The sequence below is a fragment of the Eulemur rufifrons genome, chromosome 7 (genome assembly GCF_041146395.1).
Source record: "Eulemur rufifrons isolate Redbay chromosome 7, OSU_ERuf_1, whole genome shotgun sequence".
In the NCBI taxonomy this organism is placed as follows: domain Eukaryota; kingdom Metazoa; phylum Chordata; class Mammalia; order Primates; family Lemuridae; genus Eulemur; species Eulemur rufifrons.
The window spans coordinates 285,749,242-285,776,321 of NC_090989.1; the positions used below are offsets into that span (position 1 = coordinate 285,749,242).

The window sequence follows — 27,080 nt, forward strand, 5'->3', positions numbered from 1 at the left end:
AGCCCCTCACCTTGTGGACGCCAGGGTGGCGACAACTGTTGGGAGAGGAGGTGGCCCAGGACGGGGGACCCGGGATGGGGACCAGGGTGGGCAGAGACAGTGGGTCTGTGAGGTCCAGTACTGGACCAGCAGGGGAACTGGGCCCCTCTGGGTGCTCAGGCCTGGAGCAGGGTCCTCTTGGGCCCAGAGCAGTTCCCAGGAGGATCCTGGGCCTTCACCCCAGAGCACCAGACCTGGAAACTGAGGCAGAGGCCAAAGGAAGACCCCCCACAGCCACCGAGCCGCCTGAGCCACTCGCGGACCAGGAAAACCCTTCTAGAGCTGAGGGTCCTTTCTGGACCCTGGGCGGCTCCGGTGCATCTGAGGCAGCAGCCTGGGCTGGGGACGCAGCTGTGCCTGGACCTCACAGCCGCGGACGCGGCCCGGCCCCACACAGGAAAACAGACACAGGCTGCGCTGTGGGATCCGCTGGCGGGCTCGGAGCGGGGAGAGGAGCCGAGGGCGGAGGTCGCTGACTGCTGGGGGTGGGGGGCCACCCGGGGGCCGCTGGGAGCCGGCAACTCGCCGTTTATTCCACCTCTCGTCACGTGCAACCCGCTAGAGCCCACGTTTTAGAAATGATGGAACCAGGACTGTCTCAGATAAATGAAACCTGAAGGAATTCGTGACCAACAGACTTGCCGCAAAAACTCCACTGAGGGATCTTCAGCCAGGAGGGGCGGCTGGGGGGGGTCCTGGAGTCCAGCTGGGGGGCGGCGTCACTGCTCTGCTGTGTGGGACGACGGCAGCAGGTCCCGTAGGAGGCGAAATGTGTTTAGAGTTAAAGACACGACAAAAATAGAATAGAAGGGGATATAAATGGAGCTCAAGTGTTATAAATAATTGCATTGCCCAGAAAATGACAAAAATGCTAGCGCATGTTGGACACTAGCGAGTCGGGGATGACACCCTCCAGGTCAGCTGCTGAGAGAACAGTGCAAAGGTTAACAAAGCTGGTCCCCAGGACACGTCTGCACACTGGTCACCACAGCGTCACCCACGCCCAGGACAGACGGAGGACAGACGACGGACACGCAGCGGGGTCTGTCCGCACAGTGGGGTCTTCCTCAGCCTGAAGAAGGAAGGACGTCCCGACCCGCTACCGTGCGGCTCAACGCCGAGGCCACCGTGCTCAGTGACATGCCCAGTCACAGCAGGACAAACCCCGAGGGAGCCTTGGTGTGAGGTCCCCAGAGTCCGCAGACCCACAGAGGCAGGAGGTGGGACCGGGCTGGGCTGGGGACGGGGAGTCGGTGTCTCCTGGGGACAGGGCAGCAGGCTGGGAGGGTGGAAAGTTCTGTGGGTGGCTTAGAAATGGTTAGAATGGTGAAAAAAGAAAAGCTAATTATTAACAGCAAGCTAAGAGGGAAAATGATTCAATAAAGAAATGACTTAATCCAAAAGGTAGAAAGCAGGGCGGGAGCAGCGAGAGCGGGACAGACGCCGGCTGTGCTGCCACCCCAGGGCGCCTCTGGCGAGCTCGGGATGAGCCGTGGGGGACGGGCCCGTGGCCACGGCCACGTCCGTGTTCTCGGAACACCCACACGTCTGCCACACAGGGCCCTCCTGCAGCCCCGTCTTCCGCTCCCCGCTGCAGGGGGGCCCCTGCTCCTGGGCCCCGAGCCCAGGGCCCGGCAGGGCGGCGGATCAGTGTCTTCTGCCTGCTCGTCCCTCCCGGTCACCATCTGGGCCTGCTGGGCCGGAACCAGCCGCCTGCGGGTTTGCAGAGCTGACTCTGCTGGTTTTCAGGAGGAGGAGGATGAGGAGGGACAGCTGGGCCTTGTCGTCGGGGTGGGGGACCGAGGGGCCGGCCTGGGAGCCTAACGATGGGTGCAGAGCCCACTGGAGACCCTTCTCAGACCCTGTCCCTGCCACCTGCCCCCAGGTCCTGAGGCCTCAAGGCCTGGGTCTGCCCCTCTCCGCCTCCGCCCCTGGGGCAGCTCTGTTCCCAGGAGCCCCCCAGGGGAAACCTGGGCCTGGTTCCCCGACTCCACCCCCAAACAGGAGGTCGTCCCATCCACTGGCAGGACCACGGTGCCCTGGGCCCTGATCCAGGTGTGACAAGTGGGGCAGGGAGTCCCTCTGTTCACCCTTGGGGCGGGGGAGGGACAGAAGGCCCCTCTTCCCAGGGCTCCCGGGGTCTGAGACCCCTCTGCTGGGGAAGCAGCTGCTGGAAGCTTCATCCCCAAGTTCATATGTTGACGGGAGGTGGGGCTTTCAGGGGGTGCTTAGGGCCAGAGGGGTCAGGGGACGGGGCCTTTGGCTTTGCAAGGAGGGAGCCCCGAGCGGCATGTGACGGTTCCCACGGCCCCTTGACCTTGGACATCCCGGCCTCCAGACTGTGAGGAATTCGTCTCTTTTCTTTACAAATCACCAGTCTCAGGTATTCTAAGGCAGGAGGGGGCTAAAGCTGTGGGGGCCCCACGGAGGAGCCCCCGGGAGGGGCCGTGGCACAGGCTGAGCCGGCCAGACCTGTGGGTACAGTGGCTGGTGAGGTGACCCCACCAGCTGCGACCTCTGGGACCCTCTGAGCAGGTGGGGCCTTCCCCATCCCCCGTCCCACTCAGCCCCCAGGCCCCTCACCACCTGCGGCTCCAGGGCAGGTGTGGCCACGGCTGGCACAAAGGCAAGGGTGTGGGCAGGGGCTCTCCCGAGGCGGGCATCCCGGGGACCCCCTCTCAGTGTCCTGAAAAACTGGAAATGGGGGTGGGCTGAGGCTGGGGGAGCTCAGAGCAGGAGGGTACGGAGCTCAGCCACGTGGGGGAGGGAGCTGCAGTTGCCAGGGCTTGGCTGAAGCGTTGTCTCCACGTCTGTGCGCGCGCACACACACACACAGACACACACACACGCACACACACACAGACACACACACAGACACACACACACAGACATGCGTGCACACACACACATGCACACACAGACACAGATATGCACGTGCACACACGCAGGGCCTTTGTTCCGTGATACGCTGTCTCTGTTGTTTCTTCTGAGAGCTCCCCTGAGTGCTGCATCCACAGGGAATGCAGCCGGAAAGCTATTTGTTTTGCAGGAAACTATCCCATGTCTTAGGTTTGTGCGGATTAACCAGGGTCGGGTGTTTCCAGCCCAGCAGCAACTGTGCACTGTGGTGATCGTGGCCCGGCTCTGTCCCCGGCTCTGTCCCCATCAGAGGGCTTTGCCCTGGGAGGTCTGCTGGCTGGTGTCTGCCGGGAGGGTGTCTAACGAGCGCCTGGGAGGCCCCCTCCTCTCAGAGCCTTCGGGAATAGCCTCGGGCCTCGGCCGGCGGGGTCTCTCCAGGCCACCTGTGCCTCCCTGAGAGCAGGACCCGGTCCCCGGACCAGCTCAGGCCTGAGGAGGGCTCGAGGATCCGAGGGGTGCTCACGGGGGACGCTGACGGCTCACTGGGGCAGCCACAGCCTGGTGCCACGTCTGAGCAGGAGGCTGGGGCTGAGGGCCAGGGCGGGTCTGGGTTGCTATGGGCTGAACGCTGGTGTCCCCCAGGCCCCCCCACCCCTCAGGGGGTGGCACTGGGAGGTGGGGCCTTGGGAGGTGGTCAGGGTTAGAGGTCACAGGGGTGGGCTGTGCCCTTAGAAGACAGACACCTGGGTCCCCCATGGGAGGCCACAGCGGGAAGGCGCCGCCTGCAAACAGGGCAGGGCTGTCACCACAACCCAAGACTGTGCCCGACCTTGGGCTTCTGCCCCCAGGACTGTGAGAAGCAAAAGTGTCTGCTGTCGAAGCCCCCGTCTGTGGAGCCCGGGGGGACAGCCCTCCCTCTGTCCCCAGGGCCGGTGCCCCATCCCTGGCAGGCTGCCCATTGCTGGGGAGGGGGCTCCGTGGAAGCAGGGAGCCCCTCCCAGTGGGGCAGGGCCACCACGTCCTTCAACAGGTCCCAGCCCGGGGCAGAGCCGAGCCCTGACTCCCCCAGCCGGGAGCCCAGCTGCAGCCCCCACACAGGCTGCCAAATCCTGAACCCGGAAACTTCCACGCACACCCAGACCCCTGAGAGCCGGGCTGCAGAGGGGCAGTGGTAAGGCCAAGGCCAAGGCCAAGGCCAAGGCCTCTCTGAGGAACGTCCCAGCCTGGGAGCAGCTCTCACAAAGGCTGGCCCCAGACCAGGCCAGGGGCCGGTGCCAGGGCCACCAACCATGCTGGGCACACGCTGGCCCCTCGAGCAGGTGCCTGGCGTCATCCCGCCCAGACCCAGGGCCGAGCCCTCAGTGTCCTCGGCCCTAGCCCAGCGTGGGTGCAGACAGCTCTGAAGGTGGACACGGTGGCAGGCAGAGCCGCGGCATGTGGGAGTCAGAGGCAAGACCACGGCCTGCCCAGGAGCTGGCGGTCTCCCGGGTGCCCGCCCCACCCCTGCATGCCCTGCGCAGGTGAGGGGAGGGCAGGCGGGAAGCCCACTCCCTGACCATGGCCGGGCCCCGCCCCCCATTCTGAGCCGGAGGCCAGGGAGGGCAGGGGGCTGGGGGAGGCCAGGCCCCATTAGGGACCCGGAAGCCGGCACGAGGATCCCGTCTCCGGAGACAGTGGAGCAGGTGGCGCACTGGGTGGGAAGGAACAAGCACGGACTCGGAATTGGCCGGGCCTTGGAGGGGCTGCTGCAGGACGGCCCCGCCCGGGGCCACATTCCAGCCGACCAGGATCTGGCGTGTGGGCGCCACAGGGCCCAGGCCAGGACACACCTGTGCCCAAAGGCCCCTTCCCAACCAACCGAGGGCCTCTGTGTCCCGGGCCACCTCCTCCCCACTCCCCTGGGGTCCCTGTCCTGGGCCACCTTCTCCCATCTGCAGCTACCGAACCAGCCCTGGGGGCAGGGCAGGGGCCTTGAGGGTCAGAGTTCGTGCAAACATGTCCTCGGGCCCTGGCCCCTCTGACCCGCTCTCTGTCCTCACCGAGGAGTGTGTCCTGGAGGCCTGAGTGAGCCGTGCGTGTGACTGCTGGACCCACTGAGGCAGGAGGCAGCTTCCCAGCCTCCCTCCATGCCCAGCACCCAGCTCCTCTCACCGCCCCCCTGCTGGGGTCTGCCTCTCCCCAGGCCTCTGGGTCTCCCCGCCTCTGGCTCCAGCCCCCCGTGGCTCTGCCCGGGCCTTCCTCCCCTCCCCTGTGTGCGGCGATGCCCGGCCTGGCCTCAGCACCCTCCCCACGGGGGTCTCAGCCACGGCTCTCCCCGCCCCCCATCGGAAACAAACCCTGGGTGCCAGGAGGAGCCGGGTCTGACCGTCCTTGACCACCGATGGCCTGTGGTGGGCAGGGGCTGCGGGCCAGGCTGGCGGTGGCTCCCACCCCAACACCATCCTAGGTCCTCCTTTAACCCTCTGGTGCCCTCCTCCCCGCCCAGGCAGGGTGCTCTCCCGGGCTGCCCCGGGCTCTCAAGGTGAGCTGAGCCGGACCTGTCCTCGAACACACCCGCTGCACAGCAGGTCCGGCAGAGCACGGCCCCGGGGCTGGGGCGCAGGAGCACGGGGTGACCAAGCACCCTGCCCAGCTACACGGGGCCGGGGCCCGCCTGCCCTCTTGGAGCTGTGGCTCCGTCTCCCCGGGGGTCACCTCGAGCCCCAGAGTGAGGCTGGAGGGCGCGCTGGGGACACGAACCAGGCCCCACGGGCTGCCCGGCTTCCCCAGGATCGGCCCGGCCTGAGGTGGGGTGTGGCGGCGGGAAAACTGCTTCCAGGATCGGGAGTCTCTGCCCACGGCCCCAAGATCAAGCCCCTCTCTTGAAACACAGCTCTGGCTTCGGGTCTCTGTGCGGGGGCCAAGGGGGGCGGTGCCCAACCTGCCCCTGCAGTGACCCAGCATGGCCCGTCCTTGGGCACCTCCTGGGACATTGTCCTGTAGGCCCCTCCCAGGCTTGGCCCCCGCCCAGCTCCCGCCAGCCCAGACCATCTGTGGCCGGCGGGACGCTTCCAGAAGCGAAGCCAAGCCTCAGAGGTCTGTGGCACTGTCCGCACCGTGACCTCAGCACCGAGCATCCCCAGGGCTGTGGCTGTGGGGTCAGGGTCAGGCCACCCTCTCCCTGCAGCCCTGCCGGCTTTGGGAAGCAGCACCCCCCACGCACCCCGTGCCCCCAGCCCCGAGCTCTGGTGCTGCGGCCGGGCTGTGACTGCTCTTAGACCCCCAGGGGTCTGGCTGGTGATGCGCAGACAGGGACAGGGACAGGCGGGCTGGGCACAGAGTGGCCACATGGCGGAGGCGGAAACTGCTTAGCTCCCTTCGTGTGGGGCCGGGGGAGGATGTCTTGCCCCTAAAGGAGCCCTGGGCTGGCTGCCACCCCCGCAACTACCCGCTCTCTCCTGCGGGTGCTCCAGGACCACTCTGCCCCCAGTGTGCAGAGTCTGGAATATTTCACCTGGCAGCTTCTCGATGACCCAGGGCCCTGTCCCTCCCACCTCCGGAGGGCGGAGGGCCACAAGGCAGGGCCTGAGAAGGTGGGTCCAGGGGGCGCCCCTGCCCACCCTCGACTCCCTCAAAGCCCCCCCAGGCCCGCCACTCAGAGCCCAGGCTGGGGAGGCCGGTTCCCAGGCAGCACGTGGGCTGGCGGAGTCCCTGTGAGTCCACCCTAGGCCAGCAGACATTCAGGATCAGGTCCCACCAGGCACTGGGACAGCCTTGGCCCCCGAGGGGCAGGGACCCACCACTGCTCCCTGAGGACACTGGCCGGGTGCCCGGGAGGAATCGGCTTCCCTCCAGGATAAGGCTGGGATCAGGTCTGGGCCGGGGGTGGGGGATGCTCCTTCGGCCCCCCTAGGACGAGGCCAAGTCTTTCCATTTCCTGTGCCCCAACACAGCTGTCGCCCAGAGCGGCTGCCTTCCCGCCCAGCCCTCCCAGGCGGATGTGCCGCACCCTCCGCTCCGGCTCCCCCGAGGGCCTGCCTGGCAGCTGAGCGGCCACACCTGTGGCTCACATGCCCACCTGGGGTCTCTCCCGCTGGACCCACGGAGGCCTGGGTGGGGCTGTGTGAGGGCTGCCTGGGGGGAGGGGCTGACCTAAGGCAGGGGGAGGATGGGGACCCAGGTTCCCGAGGGGAGTTCATGGGCTCCCCAGCTCTCAGGGCATCAGCAGAGGCCACACACCCACTGGGCGATGGCCCATCAGGGAGCAGGGGACCTGGGGACTGCTGTGCCTTCTGCTGCCCACCAGGGGAAGGGGGAGGGAGGGACTTGGGCCTGGCTCCAGGTACTGGGTCTGAGGGGTCCGCTGGGACCCTCCCTGGAGCCCCTTTGCCACAAGAGGACCTTGCCCCATAAGGCCCCGACTACCCCTCCCTGGCAGGTTAGCCCGGCCTGCCCTGACGAGGGCCATTCGGACCCAGAGCCACCCTCTCCCCATACCCCGGGTCCCCCGTCCTGGGCCACCTCCTCCCCATAGCCTGGGTCCCCGTCCTGGGCCACCTCCTCCCCATAGCCCGGGTCCCCGTCCTGGGCCACCTCCTCCCCATACCCGGGGTCCCGCGCCCTGGGCCGTCCCTTCCCCATCTCACCCTAGGGCCTGCTCCTCACAGGAGACAGATGCCCTTGTCGGGGGCAGCCTGGCCACTCAGAGTGCCACAGGCACCCCCAGAGCCAAAAATCTCCAGGACTCAGCTGGCAAACAGCCAGGGGCACCCAGGCCCACCTTCCTTTCCTGCCCAGCCCCCTCCTGAAGGGAAGCTCCAGGTCTGCTGCCAGCCCAGGCTGGGGCCCGGGGCAGCCCAGGGGCAGTGTAGGGGCCTGGGCCCCCCACCCCGCCTGTTCTGACAGACGCCCTCCCAGCCCCTGTTCTGGGCTGTGGCTGGCGGGAGGCCGGGGGTGGGGGTCTCAGGCCTGCCTCAGCCCCACCCTGCGCTGCTGCCCTCCTTGCCCACTGGCTGGCTCTCAGTGCCGCCTGACTCTCCAGACCCCACTCCCTCGCCCAGGAAGCCCACCACCCTGCTTTCCCCAACATTTCCGAGCTCCCAACCTAGGCCCACCCCGCCTTAGAGGACCCAGGCTGGACCACAGCTCCGCGCCTGCCTGGCCCCACAGCAGGGCCCAGCCAGGGCCAGGGAGCTGCAGGGCCCTGTGGGAGCCTGAGATGCAGGCTTGGCCTCAGCTCTCCAGGCAGCAGGACAGCCCCGACACCAGAGGCTGCCACCGCCGTCTCTGGGCCGGCCTCTGGATGGGGGGACCAGCTTGGAGCAGCCAGGGCCTCCAGCGAGGGATGGGGTTGTGCCCAAGCCCAGAGGGGCCCCAGGCTGAGACAGGCACCCAGGGGCCACCATCAGAGCCCCAACAGCTGGCCATGGGGAGCTGTGCCCAGCACACCTGGGCCTTGGGCCCTTTCGGGGCAGATCGAGTTCTTCACCTTGGCCCAGGTTTCTCATCCCTACCTGGCCTTTCCTTCCGGGACCAAACTCTCAGAGTGCAAATGGGGCTTGTGTCGCCTCCCAGGCTCAGGGGGTTTGGGAAGGGCATTAAAGCAGGGCTTGTGAGATGCGGTTCTGGACCAAGTGGGAAGTGACCAGAGGCCCGGGAGGCAGGGCACAGACACCCCTCCCCCATCCAGCTGGGTCGGTGGGCCTTGCCGGCCGGAGTGGTGTGACCCAGGGCTGGGCCAGCTCTGCTCTGCGACCGGCCTCCGCCTCACCCTCACTCAGCCTCGGGCAGCAGGGCCAGGCCTGTCTCAGTGGGAGCCTCTTGCATAAGCAGCCCGTGGGGCACGCGGCTGCAGCTGGGCCCGGCCCCCCACACCCCCCTGCCCAGCATCACGAGTTTCCAGTGGGCTGTCCCTGGGCCTGGGGTGGAGGCCAAGCCTGGCCCATAAATAGGGGTCTTCTCAGGGCCCTCCGCGCCTCCCGCTCGCCTCCGGTGCTCTGCTCGCACCACTGGCACCAGGCCCCGGACACCTGCTCCACTCCAGGAGAATGGCCACTCCACGCCTGCTGTGGATGGGGGTGGTCCTGTTGGGGATCCTGGGGGTCCTGCAGACCCAGGCCCAGGCCGCGGTCTCCGTGCAGCCTGACTTCCAACAGGACAAGGTGAGGGGCTTGCCCACCCCATCCGCAAGGCAGCATAGGGCCCTGCCAAGGGAGGGGGCCCTTTCGGGTGGGTCGTCTCCCTGGGAAGAGGGAGCCAAGTTCCGCAGCGCCAGGCACTGCCAGGCGGAGGCCTGAGCGGTCGGCCGGAAGGAGCGCACTGGCAGCTGCCCCAGGAGCTGACCGTGGGAGGCCCCCTGGCGCCGCGGCATTTCACCCACCCAGAGGGCAGAGCCCTGTCTGCACTGACAGGCACACGCAGACGCAGAGTGCGGGCCACATCCGCCAGCACCATCCAAACACGGTGGCTCCCTCCTGTGAGCACACGACGCCCAGAGGACACACACGCACACGTTCCACACCTGGGCCCCAGGACGGGGCTCTTGCTGAGCGCGCACGGAGAACGCGCACTGCAGCCAGCCAGCCAGCCACGCGCGCCCACGCCCGGGAGCTGCGCGCTCCCCTGCTTGCTGCCCCCGCCCCCAGCCGAGGAGACGCCGGCGGTTCAGCCCGGCCCGACCCCCGCGGGAAGGGGGCGCCCTGCGCCGCCGCTCCACCCACAGGCACCTCGCCAGGGGGCCGCGTCGGGGCGGGACGGCGGGGGCGGCGGGGCCCGGCCTGGGGAGGGGCGGGGCCGTGGGCGAGGGGCGGGGCGCCCTCGCGGGACGGCCCAGGAGGGTCGGAGGGTCCCGAGGGTCCTGGCCGACGCGGGCGGGGCGTTCGCCGCAGTTCCTGGGGCGCTGGTTCAGTGCGGGCCTCGCCTCCAACTCGAGCTGGTTCCGGGAGAAGAAGGCGGCGCTGTCCATGTGCAAGTCGGTGGTGGCCCCGACCGAGGACGGCGGCCTCAACCTCACCTCTACCTTCCTCAGGTGGGACAGCGGGCGGGGTGGGCTTCTGGCGCCGCCGGGAGGCCCCAGACCGTGGTCGCGGCCTGGGGGCACCCTGGGGCCTGACGCCTGACCTGGAGGGTGACCTGCCCACAGGAAAAACCAGTGTGAGACCCGGACTATGCTGCTGCAGCCCGCGGGGTCTCCCGGCTCCTACAGCTACCAGAGTCCCCGTGAGTGGGCCCGCCCCACCCCCTGGGTCCGGCCTGGGAGTGACATTTGCTGGCAGTGGCCCTGGGCGAGCCCCCTGCTGCCCTGGACACCGGGGTGGGGGGTGATGGCCCCTCCTCCAGGGACAGTGAGTCCAGGCCAGGCCTGGGCGTGACTCCACCTCACAAACAGATGTGGGGAACGGGGGACCCTTTCTCTAGGCGACTGGATCCCCCCAGTCACTGATGCCCTGCCAGGCCCCCTCCCTGCCCCATGGGATTTCCCCAGACCTGCTGCCCAGGTGGGGCCCACACAAGCAGCCCCCAAGTCCCTGGGCACACCTCCTTGCAGTTCTTGCCAGGACCGGGGGCTTCCTCACTCCCACCAGCGGGGATGGCGCCTCCCCTGGAGACCTTTTCCCGCTGGTCCCGGCCAAGAGTTCTGTGGCTGCGCCATGAACCCCTGATCTTGTTGGGCCTGTGTGTTTCTTGGCTCCCCAGGGCCTGGGGACGCGGAGCTCAGGGACTCTGCAGGCGGGAAGCAGGGAGCAGGCTGCTGGAAGTGGGGAGGGGACAAGGAGAGCAGCCGGTGGAGGGGGGGCATCCCGGCAGGTGGGTGCACCTCTTCCCTGAAGCAGGGGGGCCGAGTCCCTCAGGCAGGGCCATCTCTTGGGTTCCCAGACTGGGGCAGCACCTACTCCGTGTCGGTGGTGGAGACGGACTACGCAGAGTACGCCCTGCTGCACAGCGAGGGCAGCAAGGGCCCCGGCCAGGACTTCCGCATGGCCACGCTCTACAGTACGTGCCCAGCACAGGGCCGGACAGACGGGGGGGGGGCGGGGGGGGCAGAATGGGGACCTTCGCTACTAAGAACCCTCTCTCTCCACTGCCCCAGCCCGCACCCAGACCCCCAGGGCTGACTTAAAAGAGAAATTCACCACCTTTTGCAAGGCCCAGGGCTTCACAGAGGATACCATTGTCTTCTTGCCCCAAACCGGTGAGGGCCCTGATCCGATGGGTGGGGATTAGGCGAGATTAGAGTCCGACAGTCTCCTGATTGGGCTGGGGTGGGGTGCGGAGGGGAGGGGCTGTCCCCGAGCCAATGACCTCTGCCTGCAGCCCCCTCCACTAGGAAACCCCTCCCTGATGGATACCAAGTACCGCTTGGTGCCAGGCCCCAGGCCCCAGGCGGGTGGGGTGGGGGAAGGGTGCCCGTGGGGAACACAGGGCACCAGCCCGGCGGGGGGCTCGGGCTCCCTGCCTGCACAGTCTGCTCAGCTGAGGTGCAGAAAGGGGCAGGGTGGGAAGCAAGGGGCTCTGTGCAGCTTGGGGCTCACTCAGACCAGTTCTCCATTAGAGGAGGGACAGGAAGCCCAGATGGGGGAATTGGCCCCGCTGGGGTTCTGACCACAGCCCCTGGGCCTCTCTCTTGGCAGATAAATGCATGACGGAGCCAGAATAGGTGAGTCAGGTCGGGCTGTGGGCCAGCTTCACCCCAGCAGGAGCTGCCCACCCATGCCTTCCTGCGCGCGTTCATTCATTCCGCACACACCCACCACCCACCCTGGCATGGGTCGGGGTCCCCGGACAGCCTGGGCCTAAGACCGACCCCTCCCGGGGTTGGGCGGGAGACACAGGCACTCCCTGAGCCGAGCAGACATGCAGGTGTGCCGGTCAGAAAGGAGGCCTGGCCCCTGCTGCTGGGACAGGGCTGACTCTCAAAGGCTCAGGGGGGCCAAAGGCAGGCAAGGGTCCAGGGTCCAGGTCCCGGGCAGACAAGGGGGAGGGACTCCTCCTGCAGGGACCATCCTGCTGCAAGGGTCTCTGGCCCCTGAGGGCAGGAAGAAACCAGGGTGGGGCAGATGGGATGGGAGGGGGTGGGGGACGGAGAGCACAGGGATTGGACTCAGGGCACTGGACTCTGCCCCGGGGGCTTCACCCCTGCCCCTAGGAGGGAGCCCTGGGCTGGAAGTGCGGTCTGTGGTCTGGGGCAGGGAGAGGCAGAGAGGTGCCTGCACCGACGGGTCCTGCTCTCCCGGCCAGGTGACCCCAGCCCTCGGGACCGCTCTGCTGTGCCCTTTCCTCGGAGCCCGAGCCCTGGCTCTCCCCAAGTCGCCTCTGTTCCCCTGGCTCTGAGAAATAAACTCCTGCAGCAAGTCAGCAGCCTTGCTCCTGCCTGTCTGTCCCGTCCCCCCTGGCTCTGGCCACTGGACCTCCCCCCTGGCTCTGGCCACTGGACCACCCTCAGCAAGACGTCAGCAAAGGGGTGGGCTCTGCCCTCCACTAAGGGGGGAGCCCTCGCTGTCCCCAGCCACCCACACAGGGCTGTGACCTTGGCACAGCCTCACCCCCCAGCTGCCAGCATAGCCAGGCCTGTTTCGGGCTGGGGGGGGGGGCGGTGAGCCACTCAGCTCCTGATCCCTTAGGCAGGTGCCCCCTCTTGCGGGGGTGGGGAACTGTGGCCCTGGGGGCACGTGTGGCCTCTGGATCATTGAGTGCGGCCTTTTGACCGAATCCAAATTTTACAGGGGTTGGTTTTGTGCAGTTTGGATTTGGTTGAGGGCCACACTTGGGAATCTGGAGGGAGCTTTGGATCCGGTGGGTTTGTCAAGGTGCGGGATTATCTACTCAGAGTGGGCAGAGATAAGGGTTTCAGGGACTAAAAAAAAGATTTGTTTGGAAGATGCCAGAATGTCTATGCCCTGTGCCAGGACACACTGACACAGTGGGCTGGGGACAGGTCTCCCTAAGCACTCCAGCCCCCGGCCTCTGGCCCGGGCCTCCAGAGCACAGCCCTGCCCACTTGCTGAGCCCTGGCACCCAGGCCACAGGGGGAGAGCTTCTGGGTGGCCTTCTGGGGACCATGCCTGAGCTGAGGGCTGGGGGCCAGCATCCCAGACAGGCAGGGTGGGCAGGCTGTCAGAGGCCTGCCAGACTACGTGCCCCCAGCTGCTAGGCATCCCGCCCTGCCTGCAGGGGATGGGCGGGGATGGGTGCAGGCAGCTGGGCCAGGGTGCCGCAGGCTGCAACTCGATCGCAGCCTATCACAGTGGGCTCTGTCCCAGGCCAGCTGCCCCAGGGCGTCCCAGGGGCATAAATGCTGCATGAGGGGACCGCCTCAACACTGCCCTGCCCCAGCACCTGAGGAGTTGCCTTGCCTGCCGTCCTCCACGATGCTGCAGGCTCTGCTGACTGGCTCCTTCCTCATCCTGTTCGGACTGTCCCCAGGCCAGGCCCAGGTCCCCATCCAGGCCAACTTTGATGCCAGCCAGGTGCGCCCAGATCCATCCCCTCCTCCCAGGTCCCTGCCCACACCCCCTATGATCCAGGCTCAGAAAAGACCCCCGCCCACCTGCCCCATCGGGCTGGGACAGTCAGCAAGCCCCCAGCCCAGCCTTTAGATTGCACCCACCGCCACTCCCTGGGGCCTGAAATTGGGACGGGGAGCACTGAGACACCCCCCTCCCCCCCCCCGCCCCGTTCTGGGTCAGGGTTGTTGCGGGTGTGAGGTTGCTGGCACTGGCCCCAGCTGGGAAGCTGCTGTGGTGGACAGGCCGTGGCAGGCTCAGGCCAGGGTTCAGGCTGGGCCCAGGGGTGCCTCCCAGCCCTCCCTGCACCCACCCTGCAGTTCCAGGGCACCTGGTACGTGGTCGGGGTGGCATCAGATGACCAGGGCTTCCTGAACTCCAAAGACAACATGAAGATGCCTGTGGTTTTAGTGACCCCCTTGGCCAACGGTGACCTGGGCCTCAAGTTTGGGTACCCCACGTAAGTGACCCCACATACCCCACACCTCTGACCCAGCCTCAGACAAGGGCCAAGGTGAGCCCAGAGGACGGCCAGCAGAACCAGAGGTGTCCCTGACACGTCAGGGGGTCAGACCACGGGCTGCAGGGACCCAAACAGCAGCAGCAGCTGGCACGCTCCCCAGAGGGGCCCAGGCCATGGTGAAAGCCTCTGCCTGGGGCCTGGGTGTGGCACGTCTGTGTCTGTGTGTCGGTGTGTATATCGCTGTGTGTGCCGGTGTCTACGTGTGTGTCTGTGTCTCCAGAGGGGAGCCTGGAGACCCTGTACCGCCGGCTGTGTGCCCCAGAGCAAGTCCTTACCACCTGCCCCCACCCCAGCAGGAGTGTGCCCCCTGCAAGATGACCACACAGCACCTGTGTCCTCTGAGTTGTTGTCAGGGTGAATTAAGAGCCCTTACTCAGCGCTGTGGCTGCAGCGTCCGCAGGACCCCGGGCAGGGCTGGGCTGCAGAGAGAGCGACGCAGGCCTTGCCTGGGGGCTGGACAGCTGCTCAGAGGGCTGGGCTCCCGTCCCCAGGCCGGATGGCGGCTGCCAGAAGATGGACATGACCTTCACCAAGGGGGCCATGGAGGGGCAGTTCAGCAACCCAGGTGAAGCTGGAGGAGGCCTCGGCAGGACAGAGGGGGTGGGGGGTTTGGGGGCTCTGCAGGCTGTCTGTCCGCACCCTGCGCCAGGGCGTGTGGGGGAGGTACGCGTTCCCGGGCAGGGTGTCCAAGAGCAAGTGGGGGGGTCCTGGGCTGGGGGTCACCTGCTCTCTCTCCCTCAGCCATGGCCCAGACTGACATCCGCGTGGCCTTCACGGACTACGAGCACTTCGCCTTGTTATACTTCGAGACGCAGAAGGGGGGCGTGAGGAACGTCTGGCTGCAGCTCTACGGTGGGCGGGGCAGGGGGGTTCCTAGGTCCCCTCCCCAGGAGGTCTGGTCTGGAGTGTTGCCCATGTGCCCGTTCCAGCACGTTCTCAACGTGCAGGCGGACCCTGGGACCCGAGTTTGTGGCCCAGGGGTCCGGACTCCTCCTGCCCCTCCCCACCCACCCCGCCTCAGGCCTGCCCCTCCGGGCTCACTGGCCCTCTCTGCCCTCAGCCCGAGCCCCGGAGCTGTTTCCTGAAGGCGCCCAGAAGATGCAGCTTCTGGCCCCCCAAGTGGGCCTCAACCCCAGCCAGGGCGCCCTACTGCCCAAGTCCGGTGAGTGCAGTCCCCACCCCTGCTGGGAGGGCCAGGCCCCGAGGGTCACTCCACTGACCCCAGACATGGGACAGAAGTGCCAGGGGCAGCTCGGCCTGTCTGACCCAGGGGAGGATGAGACATTGCCCAGGCAGGTGCCCCCAGGAGGGGATCGCAGTTTGGGAGGCTCGGGGGCTCCGCCCCAGGGAAAGGGGGCACCGGGCGACTCCTCAGCCCGCTCTCTCCCGCAGACCAGTGCGCCAGCGCCCTCTCCCAGGTGAGTGGACCGGCGCCCTGGGACCAACGGAGGCCCCTCCCGGCGGGGGCGGGGCGCACTGCGGGGTCACCCGTCGTGGGGGCAGGGAGTGAGGCGGGGCAGGGGTGGCCGCAGCGTCAAGGCCAAGGAGCTGCAGGCTGCGGTGGGGTGGCGGGGCTGCGCGGGGGAGGGCGCAGGAGACGCCCCCACCCCCGGCCCTGTTTTGCAGTGAGGGATTCAGCCCGAGCGCCGCCGGGGCGAGTGGCCGCCGCGCAGCTCCGCGTACCGCGCCCTCCCCGCAGAGCCCCGTTTCTCTCCACGTCCCCGCCCAAGTCAATAAACGGTCTCTGAAAGCCGGTGCGCGGCTCACTACTGGGGAGGCGGGCGCCGCAGAGAGTGCGGGCGGGGGCGGCTGGGACCGCGCAGGGTGGTCCTTCCTCCGTCTGGCGCGGAGGCCGGATCCCCTCGCTGGGCGCGGCCTGGGCAGGCGTTGAGCCGGGACCGAGTGAGGCTCGGCTCTGCGGGAGGGAGGCTCATCCCGAGCGGCCCAGGGGGTCTAAGGACTTTCCTGGCTCCCCGCGGACCCCGGACGCCCAGACGAGGGGTGTGGCCCCAGCTCAGCCGCCGAGCGCGCCGTGCGTGCAGTGCACGGACCGACCCCACGCCACGTGCGCCCGGGGCTCGGGCGGACGGCACGGACGTGCCTGGCCTTCCCGAACCTCCCAAACGGCGGCCCCGAGCCTGTGTCTGGGCGGCTTCCATCCCGAGGCGCCCCTGCCCGGGGCCTAACTTCCCCGACTCCTGGCCCCAGGTGCCCACCCCCTTCCCGGCCCGCTACCTGCGCCGGCCTGACTGCTGCAGACGCCAAATGCCAGGCCGCCTCTGCCCTCCCTCCCCGCTCTCCCTGCCGAGGGTCGGGGAGAGGACGGGAGGAGCGTGTACGAAACTGTCCTGCCTTTGTGTTCACGCCGGACAACAGTGGTAAAAGACATCCTGAAGAATTCGAGGGTAAACGGCATACTGTCTGTAATGTACATGGTTTAGCAAAATAACTAATACTGGTTACCAATTTGTCAAAATGTTCATTGATTCATCGGGCGATGGCTCTGTGGAGCTATTATTTCTGCTTTTCAGTTGGTTAGAACGTTTTCATTAAAAACACAATCAGGCCGGCGCGGTGGCTCACGCTTGTAATCCCAGCACTCTGGGAGGCCGAGGTGGGAGGATCGCTTGAGGTCAGGAGTGTGAGACCTGCCTGAGCAAGAGCGAGACCGCATCTCTACTAAAAATAGAAAAATTAGCCAGCTGCAGTTGTGTGTGCCTGTAGTCTCAGCTACTCAGGAGGCTGAGGCAGGAGAATCCCTTGAGCCCAGGAGTTTGAGGTTGCTGTGAGCTATGATGTCACCACGGCACTCTAGCCTGGGTGAGAGTCTCAAAAAAATAAAATAAAATAAAATAAAAAATAAACACAACCCTATCTTGCCAGACTTGCTTTCTTTGCTTGGGGCCCCTAAGGCTAGGAGGTCAGAGATAAGGAGTCCCCCCAACCCAGGAACCCTAGACAGCCCCTCCACACCTGCACCAACACCTGGGTGCCCAGTGACCTTTGATGTCCTGGTACCTGCCGGCCCCTGGAAGATCTGTGAATAGTACAAAGCCAGGGTCCTGCCCAGGTCCTGCCCCTGCCCCCAGCCCGAAGGCCTGGGGAGGGGAGTGGTGTGGAAAGGCCCAGAGAGCCAACCACACCCCCACGTCTGTGGCCTGTGTAGCTCACCTTTGGGGCAGGCTACACAGGGCAACGCTTGGGCAGGGCACCAATACCCACCTTAGAGAGGCGCCTGCTGAGAGATACTGTCTGAGCTGCAACTATCACTAGATCGATCTGTTGGTCGTCATTCAGCTTCCGCATGGCCAAGAGAAGAAGAGGTGGGAGCTGCCGCCATGGCAGCAGCAGGGTTTAAGCAGAAAGGTGGGAGGCTCACCTTCCTGCAGACTGGTACAGGCGCCTCTGCATTCCCCTGGGAAGGGTCTGGAGTGAGGAGGTGTCCTCCATGGCCTCAGGGACACCCTTGCCTTCATTTTGGGGTGGGGCAGTCCCTGGGGACCTCTGTGGGTCCAATAGTGGTCACACCGCCACTCCCTGCAGTTCAGCCCTGGACTCTCCCGTCCTGCACCACCCTGCTGGGGCCACCCAGGCACAGCCCTCAGCCTGTTCTCCACCCAGAAGCCCAGGGGATGCATGTACGAGACACATCAGAGAAGGCCCTCACTGCTGCGAACTGCCCCCCGTGGGTCCCATCTCACTGAGAGTAAAGGCCAGAGTCCTTATGGTGGCACAGGCTCTCTGACCCCACCTTCTACTCCCTCCCCCAAGTCCTGCTGCCACCTTGTGTCTCTTGAATGTGCCAGCCCCATGCCTGCCCCAGGGCCTTTGCACAGGCTGCCCCTTCTTGGAGTGCCCTTCTCCAGCTATCCACTCAGCTCACTCACTCCCCCTTCTGATGTCTTTTGCTTGGTCCTTCCTTTGGCCTCTGGGACCCTGAGCCTTGGCTGTCCCCACCCCTCTGGAGCTCTTCTCTCTAACTTTCGCTCTGCACCCCGGGTGCTGGGCCAGCCCTTGCTCTTTCCTGCTCTCCCTTATGCGCTGCTTCAGGCCTGGGTGCCCGGGGCCTTCCTGAAGTGCCCCCTTCTCTGCTTTTGAGGCCCTACTCACCTTGCATCCATACACATCCACATGCCCCCGTACCCCACGTTACACAAAGTTGCTCACTAAGGAAGAGCTGAGTTGCTCTAGACTGGCTTGCAGGTTCCGTTTCTAGAAATTCATGTAATTATTTAAAGGAAGAGTTTGCAGTTTTCTTATCGTGTTTTGGAACTAATCTTTGTTTTGGGTCTTGTATAGTTTCCTATGGCTGCTGTAGCAAATTATCACAAACATGTAGCTTAAAACATTCATTTCTTCTCTTACAGCTTTTGAGGCTAGGTGTCCAAAATCAGTTTCACTGATCTGGGACCAGGCTGTGCTCCCCTGGGGGCTGCAGGGGAGAGTCCTCCCTGCCTCTGCTGGCTCCTGCTGGCAGCAGCAAGCCTTGGCTTGTGGCTGCATCACCCCGCCCTTCCATGTTGCCGTCTTCCTTCCTGCGTCAGAGCATCCCCTGCCTCTCTCTTATAAGGAAAACTGAGACTGGGTTTGGGGCCCACCCAGATAACCCAGGGTCATCTCCCCATCTCCAGATCCCATCTGCAGCCCGGGAGGCCGAGGAGGGAGGGTTGCTTGAGCCCAAGAATTTGAGGCGACAGTGAGCTATGATTGTGCCACTGCACTCCAGCAAAAAATGATTGCGTCTGTAAAGATCCCTATTCTGTGTTTCCATACAAGACAAAATTCACAGGCAGGTTCCAAGGATTAGGACATGATAACTTTGGGGTCCTTTGTTCAGCCTCCCACATTCTACCTGGAAACGTCTTCCTAGGCCCTGGCACTGCGTGGACGGACTAGGGTTTAAGGCAGCCCCGTGCCCTGGCAACTCCACATTCACGTCTCCAGCCCACACCTTCCCTAGACTAGAGCCTCATCCCTGTGGACGTCCAGCTGACATCTCAGAGCTCACATGACAAAGGAGGTGCCCCACATCCTCTCCAAACCTGTCCCACCCTGGTCATCTTGGGGACGACTCTCCCCATTTCCACCCTCCCCAGATACAGGGGTGTCCTTGCTCTGCCCCCAGCCCCTTACTCTCCACCTGCATCCTAACCCATGGCCCAGGCCCCCATCAGTTGTGCCCGGAGACCAGCAGCCCTCTGGTACCATCCCTGCCCCCCTACCCCACCCCTGCAGCCCCCTTCCGCTCCCCTCACAGCACAGAGCGTGGGCTTTACACACATAAATCAGACGTGCCACCCGCCATGCACCCTGCTGAAACCTCCACCAGCCCCCACCCCTTCATTCACCCGTTCATTCATTCACAACACCCACTGAGCACCTCTGTGTGCCAGGCACTGCTGAAGCACTGGAGACACAGACACGGTGGTGGTAAGACAGAAACTGCTGTCTCCACGGACCGTGAAGATGGACAATAAGCAGGATAAGTAACGTACCGGGCATCTACTGCTGAGGAACAAATTACCCCCAAATTTAGCAGCTTTAAACAAGTGTCTATTGTCTCCCAGTTTTTTTCCTTTTTCTTTTTTTTTAAGAGATGAGGTCTTGTTCTGTCACCCAGGCTAGAGTGCAGTGGTGTCAACATGCCGCCTGAAACTCCTGGGCTCAAGCGATCCTCCTGCCTCAGCCTCCCGAGTCACTGGGACCACAGGCATGCACCACACCTGGCTGATTTTTGAACTTTTTGTAGAGATGGGGTCTTGTTATTTTGCCCAGGCTGGTCTTGAACTCTTAGCTTCAAGTGACCCTCCTGCTTCGGTCTCCCAAAGTGCCAGGATTACACGCAAGCCACCACACCTGGCTTATCTCTGTTTCTGAGGGTCAGCAATGTTGTTCTCAGTTACAAGATCAAGCTGTTGGCTGGGGCTGTGGTCTCACAGGAAGGCTCGGTTGGGGGGGGTCTTCTTCCAAGCTCCCTCACTGGCTGTTGGCAGGCTTTGGTCCTTTGCCACACCGACATCTCCACAGGGCTGCCTCATGTCATGCTGGCCATTTCAGGAGGGAGGGACAAGTGACCACCCATCACTTCTGCCATACTCTAGCAGCCAGAAGAGAGTTATTAAGTCCGGTTCAAGGGGACGGGATTACACAAAGGTGTGATCTGCCAGGAGGCTAGAATAGTTGGGGCCATCTTACAGGCTACTACCACAATAAGTAAGCTAGAATGTCCTTTATATAGTGACAAGTATGAAAAACAAGTGAATGAAACAGGAGAGGGGGACATGAGAGCTGGGAAGGACGTTGAAATGTTATATACAGTGACCAGGGAAGGAGACTTTTGAGTAAAGACCTGAAAGAAAGTGTGTCAGGGAGAGGAAGTGTATGAGTCTGGGGAAAGGATGTGCTAGGCAGACACAGCAGCCTGTGCAAAGGCCCTGAGGCAGGAGCCTCGGCAGGACTGAAGGGGCGTGAACCAGAAAAAAGGAGCCCAGGCATGAAGGGCTGAGGGCAGCCTGGGATACCTAGCACAGCCTGCAAACTCACTGGGGCTCCCCACAGCCGCCCCACCGTCACCTCAGCCTTCTTGCAAAGCCTTGAGCGGAGCTGTTCTGCTCCCTCCCTGGGGCCTCTGCCTAGGACCCCCATTCTGGCACACTCCACCCTTATCTTACTCAAAGGCACAGTCAGACACCACCTGCTCCGTATCCAAGTTGCTCCTATCGGGCAGCACCAGCTGCAGGTCCTGCCTAGCACGGGCCCTGCCGGAGAGCTGCGCTTGTCTGTCACTTGTCTCCCCGCTCGCTCCTACAAGCCTCAGGGATCAGAGGCCATGACCCTTATCAAGATGTCCCCAAAACCTACAACAGCACGAGGCACGTAGGAGGCGCTGGAGTACGGGCAGGATGGACGGATGAGTGACGGACCTCCCGGGCCGGTCGCCATCCTTTACTCACTTTTGTCCTTGGACTTGTCACAGTGAGGCGTCAGCAAGCCCCGCGTGTGTATCTAAACACGACGTGACACATGCCGGGGGTGGGGAGCGAGCGCCTGGGCGGGGAGGGCTGGGGCTGGGCTGGCCCAGGAGGGAAGCTCCAGGACTCCGCGAGGTCCAAGGGGATCAGGAGGGGCGAGGTTGAGAGCCACCCGCCCAGGCAGGCTGGAGCTCAGGAGCACTGACAAAGCGCCCGGCCCCGCACTAAGCGCCGCTCCGCCCCGCACTATGCTCCGTCCCACCCTGGCCCGGCCGTCAGCTCTGCCCCGCCTTCCCACTAACGTCCTCTCCGCCCCGCACTAAGCTCCGCTCCGCTCCGCTCCGCCCTGGCCCCGCACTAAGCTCCTCCGCACCCGTACTATGCTCCGTCCCACCCCGGCCCGGCCGTCAGCTCTGCCCCGCCTTCCCACTAAGGTCCTCTCAGCCCCGGACTAAGCTCCGTCCTGGCCCCACAGTAAGCTCCGCTTCGTCTTTGCACTAAGCTCTGCCTCGACCCCCGCAATAAGCTCCGCTCCGCCCCGCCCTGGAACTAAGCCCCAGGGCAGGCCCACGGTCCCCCGAGCTAGGCCCGGGTCCTAAGCCCCGCCCCGCGCAGGCTCTGTAGTCCCCGCTCGGTCTTGCCCCGTCACGAAGCCCCGCCCCCAGCTCGAGAAGCCGCGCCCCCGGCCAGACTCCGGCGTGCGCAGGCTCCCTGGACGCCACGACCGGCCTGCGCCTGGCTCCGGAAGCCGTCATTCCGCGCAGGCGCACTAAGGCCGCCGTAGGCCCGCCCTTTCCGGTGTCCCAGGCTTGTTTCTGTCTGGGTCCCCTCGGGGGGAGCTGGTATGGTGCTGCCGCTGCCGCTGTCGACGCCGCTCTGCACGCTGCCGCCGGGCCCCGGGCCGCCTCGCTTCGTGTGCTACTGCGAGGGGGAGGGAAGCGGGGACGGGGATCTCGGCGCCTTCAACCTCTAGTGAGTGGGGTCCGCGGGAGGGAGGGGTTCAGGGAGCTCTGCGCGGCCCCTTTTGACAGCCGCTCCACCCTCCGCCCCAGTGTAACGGACGCGGTGGCGCTGTGGAGCACCTGCTTCACGCCGGACAGCCTGGCGGCCCTCGTGAGTAACGGGACACCTGGCCAAGTCATGGAGCCTGCAACCCCATAACTTGCAGGCCAGACCGCCTAGCGGGTAAAGGGGATCTGGGATTCCCCAGAACGGTCTGAGCACCCGCATTTCCCTGCCTGGTAGCTGTGGTCCTAAAATTTCCCTGGGATCCCAGGTGGCTCTGGGGCCTGGCACGTTTGGGTTGCCCCCAGTGGGTTTAGGGTCCCAAGCAGCTGGTGACAAGCTTCTGTGCCCTGTAGAAATCCCGTTTTGGTCTGAGTGCGGCTGAAGACATCACTTCCCGGTTCAGGTGAGACTCAAGCAGGGAAGAAGGGTGGGTGGGGAGCGGGTGGGTCTGGCCACAGCACTCAGCACCTCTCCTCTCCCAGGGCAGCCTGCGAGCAGCAAGCTGTGACTCTGACCCTGCTGGAGGACAAAGCATCCGTGACCCTTTCAGGGGGGCCCTTGGACCTGGCCTTTGACCTGTCCAAGGTGCCTGGCCCAGAGGCAGCCCCCAGGTTGCAGGCACTGACGCTGAGCCTGGCAAAGCGTGTGTGCAGCTTGGAGCGGCAGCTGACAGGTAAGGTGGGAGTGGGCATCCCATGCCCTTCACTAGGATCCCTTGCTCCTGGCACCAAGTGTGTGTCCACTGGCTTTCTTCCCCAGCTGCAGAAGAGACAGCTCCCAGCCCCAGGAAGAGCCGCCGGGCTGCAGGGCCTCAGCTCTTCTTACCAGGTAAAGTGTATCACTCTGACTTGGGTTGGGCTGTGCTCTTTCCTCTGGATCACCGTTTCTCTGGAACAAGCTTTAAGCTCCAGAGGGAGAATCTGTCTGTTCAGAGAGGGTTGTGGCCAGAGGTGCTGCCAGGTTCAGGAGCCCCTACATCCTAGCGTCCTATTTTCTCCCAGACCCAGATCCCCAGAGAAGTGGCCCTGGACCTGGGGTCAGGAGACGGTGTCCAGGAGAGTCCCTTATCAACCCTGGCTTTAAGAGGTACTTGCCCCTCCCTGTGCCCAGGGTCCATCCTGGACTCTGACCCTCCCTCCACACTCCATAGTGTCACCCCTCTTCTCTCCTAGTAAGAAACCAGCTGGCGGCGTAAACTTTGATGAAACCTGAAGGTACAGCAAAAAGTGTGGCCCTGCTGAGAGTCTGCCTGTGAGGGGAGGGTTGGCCCCCAAGGTCCCCCCACTGGAGACCTCCACCACCCGTTCCACTGGCCTGTCCTGCAGCCAGGCAGGAATAAGGCAGCTCCTCAAGTCCCTTCCCCACCAAATAAATACTCCCTCGGGGTGCAGGTGCTGGCCAGGCTCTGGCTTCCGGGCATTGGTCTGGGGAGGGGGTCAGGGAACCCCCTTGGGGTCTGTATTCTGGGCAGGGGGCCATAGGATGTAACAACTGCACCAGGCTCCCAGGTCTGGAGGAGGCTTTTCCTTGCTGGGTCTAGAGATGGCCAGGGAGCTCTCTCAGACCTGTCCAGCTATTCCTGTCTGGACAGCCCAGGCGCTGAGAGGGGCCCAACCAGGGCCAGGGCTCTCAGAGGCTTGGAACTTTGTTCTGACTCTTCCAGGCCCCACCCAGGCAGGGCATGGCCGCAAGTGCGCCACACCAGAGAAAGTCCTGTGCAGATCCATGTTTGGACGGCAGCCACCCTGAAGCCCCCTGGGGAGAGGAGGATGGCCTGCTGCCTGGGATGGGGTGCAGAATGTGGGCCAGCTCCCACCCACCTGGCCTGGAGCCCAGAGGTGGTGTTTTGTGGACTCCCCTCCCCACCCTCCTTGGCCATCCAGGGTGCCCTGCCCCACCCTGGCCTGACTGGTTTGGGAGCCCAATCCTGTCCCCAAGATCCCTGACGCCACCACTGCAGGAGGCCCCAGGTGGGTGGCCTGACTCAGTGTGGGGAGATGGACCACACCCTGACCATTGGGCCGTCCTACCCATGTCTTTCTGGGCTGTCATCTTAGGTTGAGCGTCCCACCCTGGAGGTTTGGGGATGAGAAGCACGTCCAGGTGGGGCAGTGCTGGTGGGCCCTCAGATGTCAGAACTCGTGCACTCAGGACAGAGAAACCTTTATGGGGCCGCAGATGCAGGGGCGGGGCGAGGGCGCACGGCGGGCCGGTAGGCCGCCAGGATCTCCGAGCTGTGCGGACACGTGTACTTGAACTCCTTCTCCAGCAGCGCGCAGTCCAGGTAGCGGCGGACGCCGCGCAGCTCCGCGGGGATGGGCGCCTGGCGAAAGTGCGCGCACACCGTCTGCGGTCGAGGGGCGTGGTCAGGACCCTCTCCCGGGTCCGCCCGTGCTCCCGCCTCCGCCCCGGCCCGCGCTCACGTCAACGATGTGCAGTTTGGGCAGCAGGCCACAGTCGGCCAGTGAGAGCTGGTCGCCATCCAGGAAGCGGCGGCGCGACTCGCGCAGCTGGGGCTCCCCCTCCAGTTCGTGCTCCAGGGGCGCGAGCAAGTAGCTGTCTAGCCTAGCGAGGGCGCGCAGCAGCTGCTGGTACAGGGCTGGGGGCGGGAGTGCGGTGAGCAGCGGGCCCAGAGCGCGCCCTCCCGCCCCGGCGCCCCACCTTGCCTCACCATGGTCCTGCGCGGGCACCGGGTTCTTGATGAACGCCGAGAACTTGTGGAAGATGTCGTTACCCGCTGTGTTGGACTCCCTATAACGGGGCGCCAGGCTGGGGAAGCTGCGGGGGTGGAGAGTGTGAGGCACCTGGGTCAGACCCTCCTGCTGCTGCCCTGCTCCCGCCCCACAGTACCCCAAAGCATCCTCTCAGAGCTCTGTCCCCGGGGGGGGGGGGGGGGGGACGTCCTCCCTGGGGCCCCATCTTTGTCCCTCCCACTGTCGCGGGCCCTCACTCGGGTGGCCCCAGGGTCTCCTCCAGAAACTCTTCGATCTGCAGCGTGTCTGTCTTGGCGTCACCATCACACAGCAAGATGGGCAGCTGTGAGCCAGGGGCAAAGTCCTTCAGCACGTCCGGGGACCTGTGGGCACCAGCAGGGAAGGAGGTGGCTGGCCCACCGGCATGCAGAGGCCAGGGAGGTGCCCCCGGGTGGGGTCTCACCTGCGCGTGTCCACCGTGGTGAGTGTGAAGGGCACGCCCTTGAGGAGCAGGACCATGAAGAGCCGCTGGCAGGAGGGGCAGTGCCCCACACTCTCCCCATCCTCGCTCGCCTGGAGTAGGTGGAGCAGAGTGTTGGGCTGGGAGCAGACCCAGGAACCTGCCACCAGGCTGGGTGGGACCCTGCCTCCTACTGCCAGTGAAACTGGAGCAGCGCCAGTTCTCTGGCTTGGTCAGCCCGGCCTCCAAGTGCCCAGTGAGGGCGCTTGACTCATTCCCCAGGAGATGGGGAGGGGCAGGACCCTGGCTGTGGGGCCCGGCGCCTGGCACTTTATCTTCAGAACCTGGGCAGAGGCCAGGCCCCTGGGCTTGGGCCCCAAAAGTGGTTGCAAGGGTGGGGTGAGCCCAGCAAGCTGTTTTCTGAGTAATCTACCTGCCAGACTGGGCACTGCCTGAACGCACAGGGCTCCCCCAAGCCCTGAGGGTGGGGAGGGGGCTGAGGCCTGGCAGGTCCCCCTCCCCATGGATCTCAGCACCAGCCTGAGAGATGATAGGACTGGATTGCCTGGCCCAGCCGCCCCCCCCTTCCTGGCACACTGATCGTTGCTCCAGGAGGGCTGGGAGTGGGACCAGGGCCACACTGACCCCCTTAAGGGGGTAACTCACTGGGTCCTTCTCCCCCAGGCTGTCCCCGCTTCACTCAGCCTCTGTAGGGCTGCCTGAGTCCCCTGAGCCCAGCACGGGGGAGGGGCTCACCTGGCCCCATAGAGCAGTCCCCAAAGCACCCTGCCCAAGCCCTTCCCTCCAGCCCCGCCTGCCCGCACCTTGACAAACAGCTGGAGCTTGGTGGTCTCGGCCATGGTGAGAGCTGAGGCGGTCGGTCAGGGCGCGGGCGGGAACCTGGGGCGCCCTTTAAGTCTCCCCATGTGCCCCGCCCTCCTGGCCTAGGGGCCCGCCCCGTGGAGCCACCTAAGCGGGTGGATGAAGCTGCCTGTGTAACTCGAGCCTAAACTGGGGAGTCTGAGCATGAGGTGTGAGCGGAGCAGGACAGCGTTGGGGGCTGCCCAGGGCGTGAGGCTGACTCACACCCAAAGACAGGCCCCGGTGCCGAGTGCGCGGCAGGGACCAGGAGGGTGCAGGACGGCAGTGTGGTGGGTGGAGACCAGTGGACCGGAAGGCAGGGAGCACCCATGGCCAGGGGCTGCAGGGGGTGTCAGCCTGGATCAGGAATACCCCACCATGAGCCCAGCTCAGGGCCTGCCCCAGGGCCCTCCCTGCAGGCCCCAGCCCAAAAAGCCAGGGGTGAGAGTGGGTAGGAGAAATGACCAGCCTGGCTTCAGTTTCCCCATCAGCAGTATCAGGGCATTACAGGGGTGATAAGGCCACCTGGAAGAGACGCCCCCTCCTGCCAGCTGAGCTCTGTCAGGCCGGGCCCCCCGGGGTGGGGCTCAGGTTCCAGACAGGACAGGCTGGGGGAACCAGTCTGGCTTTGGTGTTTGAACCCAGCTGTGCAGGATCTGACCCCATCTCCCATCCTTGCCACAGTGGTTTCAGAGCAGGTTTCCTGTCCCTCTCGGCCTTTAAAAAGCCGCACCGGGAGGGGGTTTAGAAGCCACAGCCTGCATGGTCCTCAGCTGGAAGGAGAAGGCCGGGGCAGCTGTGGTGGTCTGCGAGTGAGCCTGGGCGCCCTGCCCTTGCTGCCTGGCTGGACGTACCCACAGCTCAGTCTCCGCCTTTGAGGTCACCCGCTGTGCCTCCATCCTGCGTGGGTCCTGGTGTCTGGGGGTGGGCAGCCTGACAGCTCAGCTAACAGGAGGGGGCGTCTCTTTCTGGGGACCCAGGGCACCCACAGGATTGCCTGGCTGCCTTAGCCTCCCTGAAGCAGGGTGGTGCCGGTGCCTGACGGGCCTGGACAGGGCAGCCAAGGCGGCACTGCTCACTGAGGCCTCAAATGTGGCGGGGCCCCTGTGCTCCGAGCCAGGCCGCTTGACTGTCTCAGGTGGCCGCACCCCAGGGCCCTTCTTGCCGGCCCAGCCTGACCCCTTC

General features: G+C 65.0%; 3 protein-coding genes across 4 annotated transcripts; 2 read left to right on the forward strand and 1 right to left on the reverse strand.

Moving 5' to 3' along the window:
- The first annotated feature begins 1,015 nt into the window (after positions 1-1,015).
- PTGDS (prostaglandin D2 synthase) lies at positions 1,016-12,225 on the forward strand. Its single transcript, XM_069474836.1, has 8 exons — positions 1,016-1,259; positions 8,841-9,038; positions 9,765-9,904; positions 10,019-10,095; positions 10,753-10,869; positions 10,967-11,068; positions 11,508-11,533; positions 12,115-12,225. The coding sequence occupies exons 2-7, from the start codon at positions 8,925-8,927 to the stop codon at positions 11,531-11,533; spliced, it is 576 nt and encodes a 191-aa protein (XP_069330937.1). The 5' UTR covers positions 1,016-1,259; positions 8,841-8,924; the 3' UTR covers positions 12,115-12,225.
- Positions 12,226-21,668: 9,443 nt separating this feature from the next.
- PAXX (PAXX non-homologous end joining factor) lies at positions 21,669-23,271 on the forward strand. 2 transcript variants are annotated; one of them, XM_069474837.1, is made up of 7 exons: positions 21,669-21,845; positions 21,926-21,986; positions 22,235-22,284; positions 22,364-22,554; positions 22,641-22,709; positions 22,883-22,967; positions 23,054-23,271. In XM_069474837.1, exons 1-7 carry the CDS (start codon positions 21,718-21,720, stop codon positions 23,091-23,093), a joined length of 624 nt encoding a protein of 207 aa, XP_069330938.1. In that variant the 5' UTR covers positions 21,669-21,717; the 3' UTR covers positions 23,094-23,271. The 2 variants fall into 2 exon arrangements, with proteins under 2 accessions (XP_069330938.1, XP_069330939.1); XM_069474838.1 differs by having other exon boundaries at positions 23,058-23,271.
- Positions 23,272-23,927: 656 nt separating this feature from the next.
- On the reverse strand, positions 23,928-25,894 carry CLIC3 (chloride intracellular channel 3). Its single transcript, XM_069474839.1, has 6 exons — positions 25,859-25,894; positions 25,038-25,147; positions 24,832-24,957; positions 24,553-24,659; positions 24,305-24,480; positions 23,928-24,228 (listed from the first exon to the last, which is right to left on the reverse strand). Exons 1-6 carry the CDS (start codon positions 25,892-25,894, stop codon positions 24,046-24,048), a joined length of 738 nt encoding a protein of 245 aa, XP_069330940.1. The 3' UTR covers positions 23,928-24,045.
- Between the last annotated feature and the right edge of the window lie 1,186 nt (positions 25,895-27,080).

Bases quoted from the DNA above. Each gene is read 5' to 3' on its own strand.
- PTGDS (XM_069474836.1), top strand. From the start codon at position 8,925: ATGGCCACTCCACGCCTGCTGTGGATGGGGGTGGTCCTGTTGGGGATC. The intron at 9,905-10,018 runs GTGGGACAGCGG...ACCTGCCCACAG, and splicing joins CTCACCTCTACCTTCCTCAG to GAAAAACCAGTGTGAGACCC. The intron at 10,870-10,966 runs GTACGTGCCCAG...CCACTGCCCCAG, and splicing joins CCGCATGGCCACGCTCTACA to CCCGCACCCAGACCCCCAGG.
- PAXX (XM_069474837.1), top strand. From the start codon at position 21,718: ATGGTGCTGCCGCTGCCGCTGTCGACGCCGCTCTGCACGCTGCCGCCG. The intron at 22,285-22,363 runs GTGAGACTCAAG...CTCCTCTCCCAG, and splicing joins GACATCACTTCCCGGTTCAG to GGCAGCCTGCGAGCAGCAAG. The intron at 22,710-22,882 runs GTAAAGTGTATC...ATTTTCTCCCAG, and splicing joins GCCTCAGCTCTTCTTACCAG to ACCCAGATCCCCAGAGAAGT.
- CLIC3 (XM_069474839.1), bottom strand. From the start codon at position 25,894: ATGGCCGAGACCACCAAGCTCCAGCTGTTTGTCAAG. The intron at 24,958-25,037 runs GTGAGACCCCAC...TGGTGCCCACAG, and splicing joins ACCACGGTGGACACGCGCAG to GTCCCCGGACGTGCTGAAGG. The intron at 24,660-24,831 runs GTGAGGGCCCGC...CCACCCCCGCAG, and splicing joins GAGACCCTGGGGCCACCCGA to CTTCCCCAGCCTGGCGCCCC.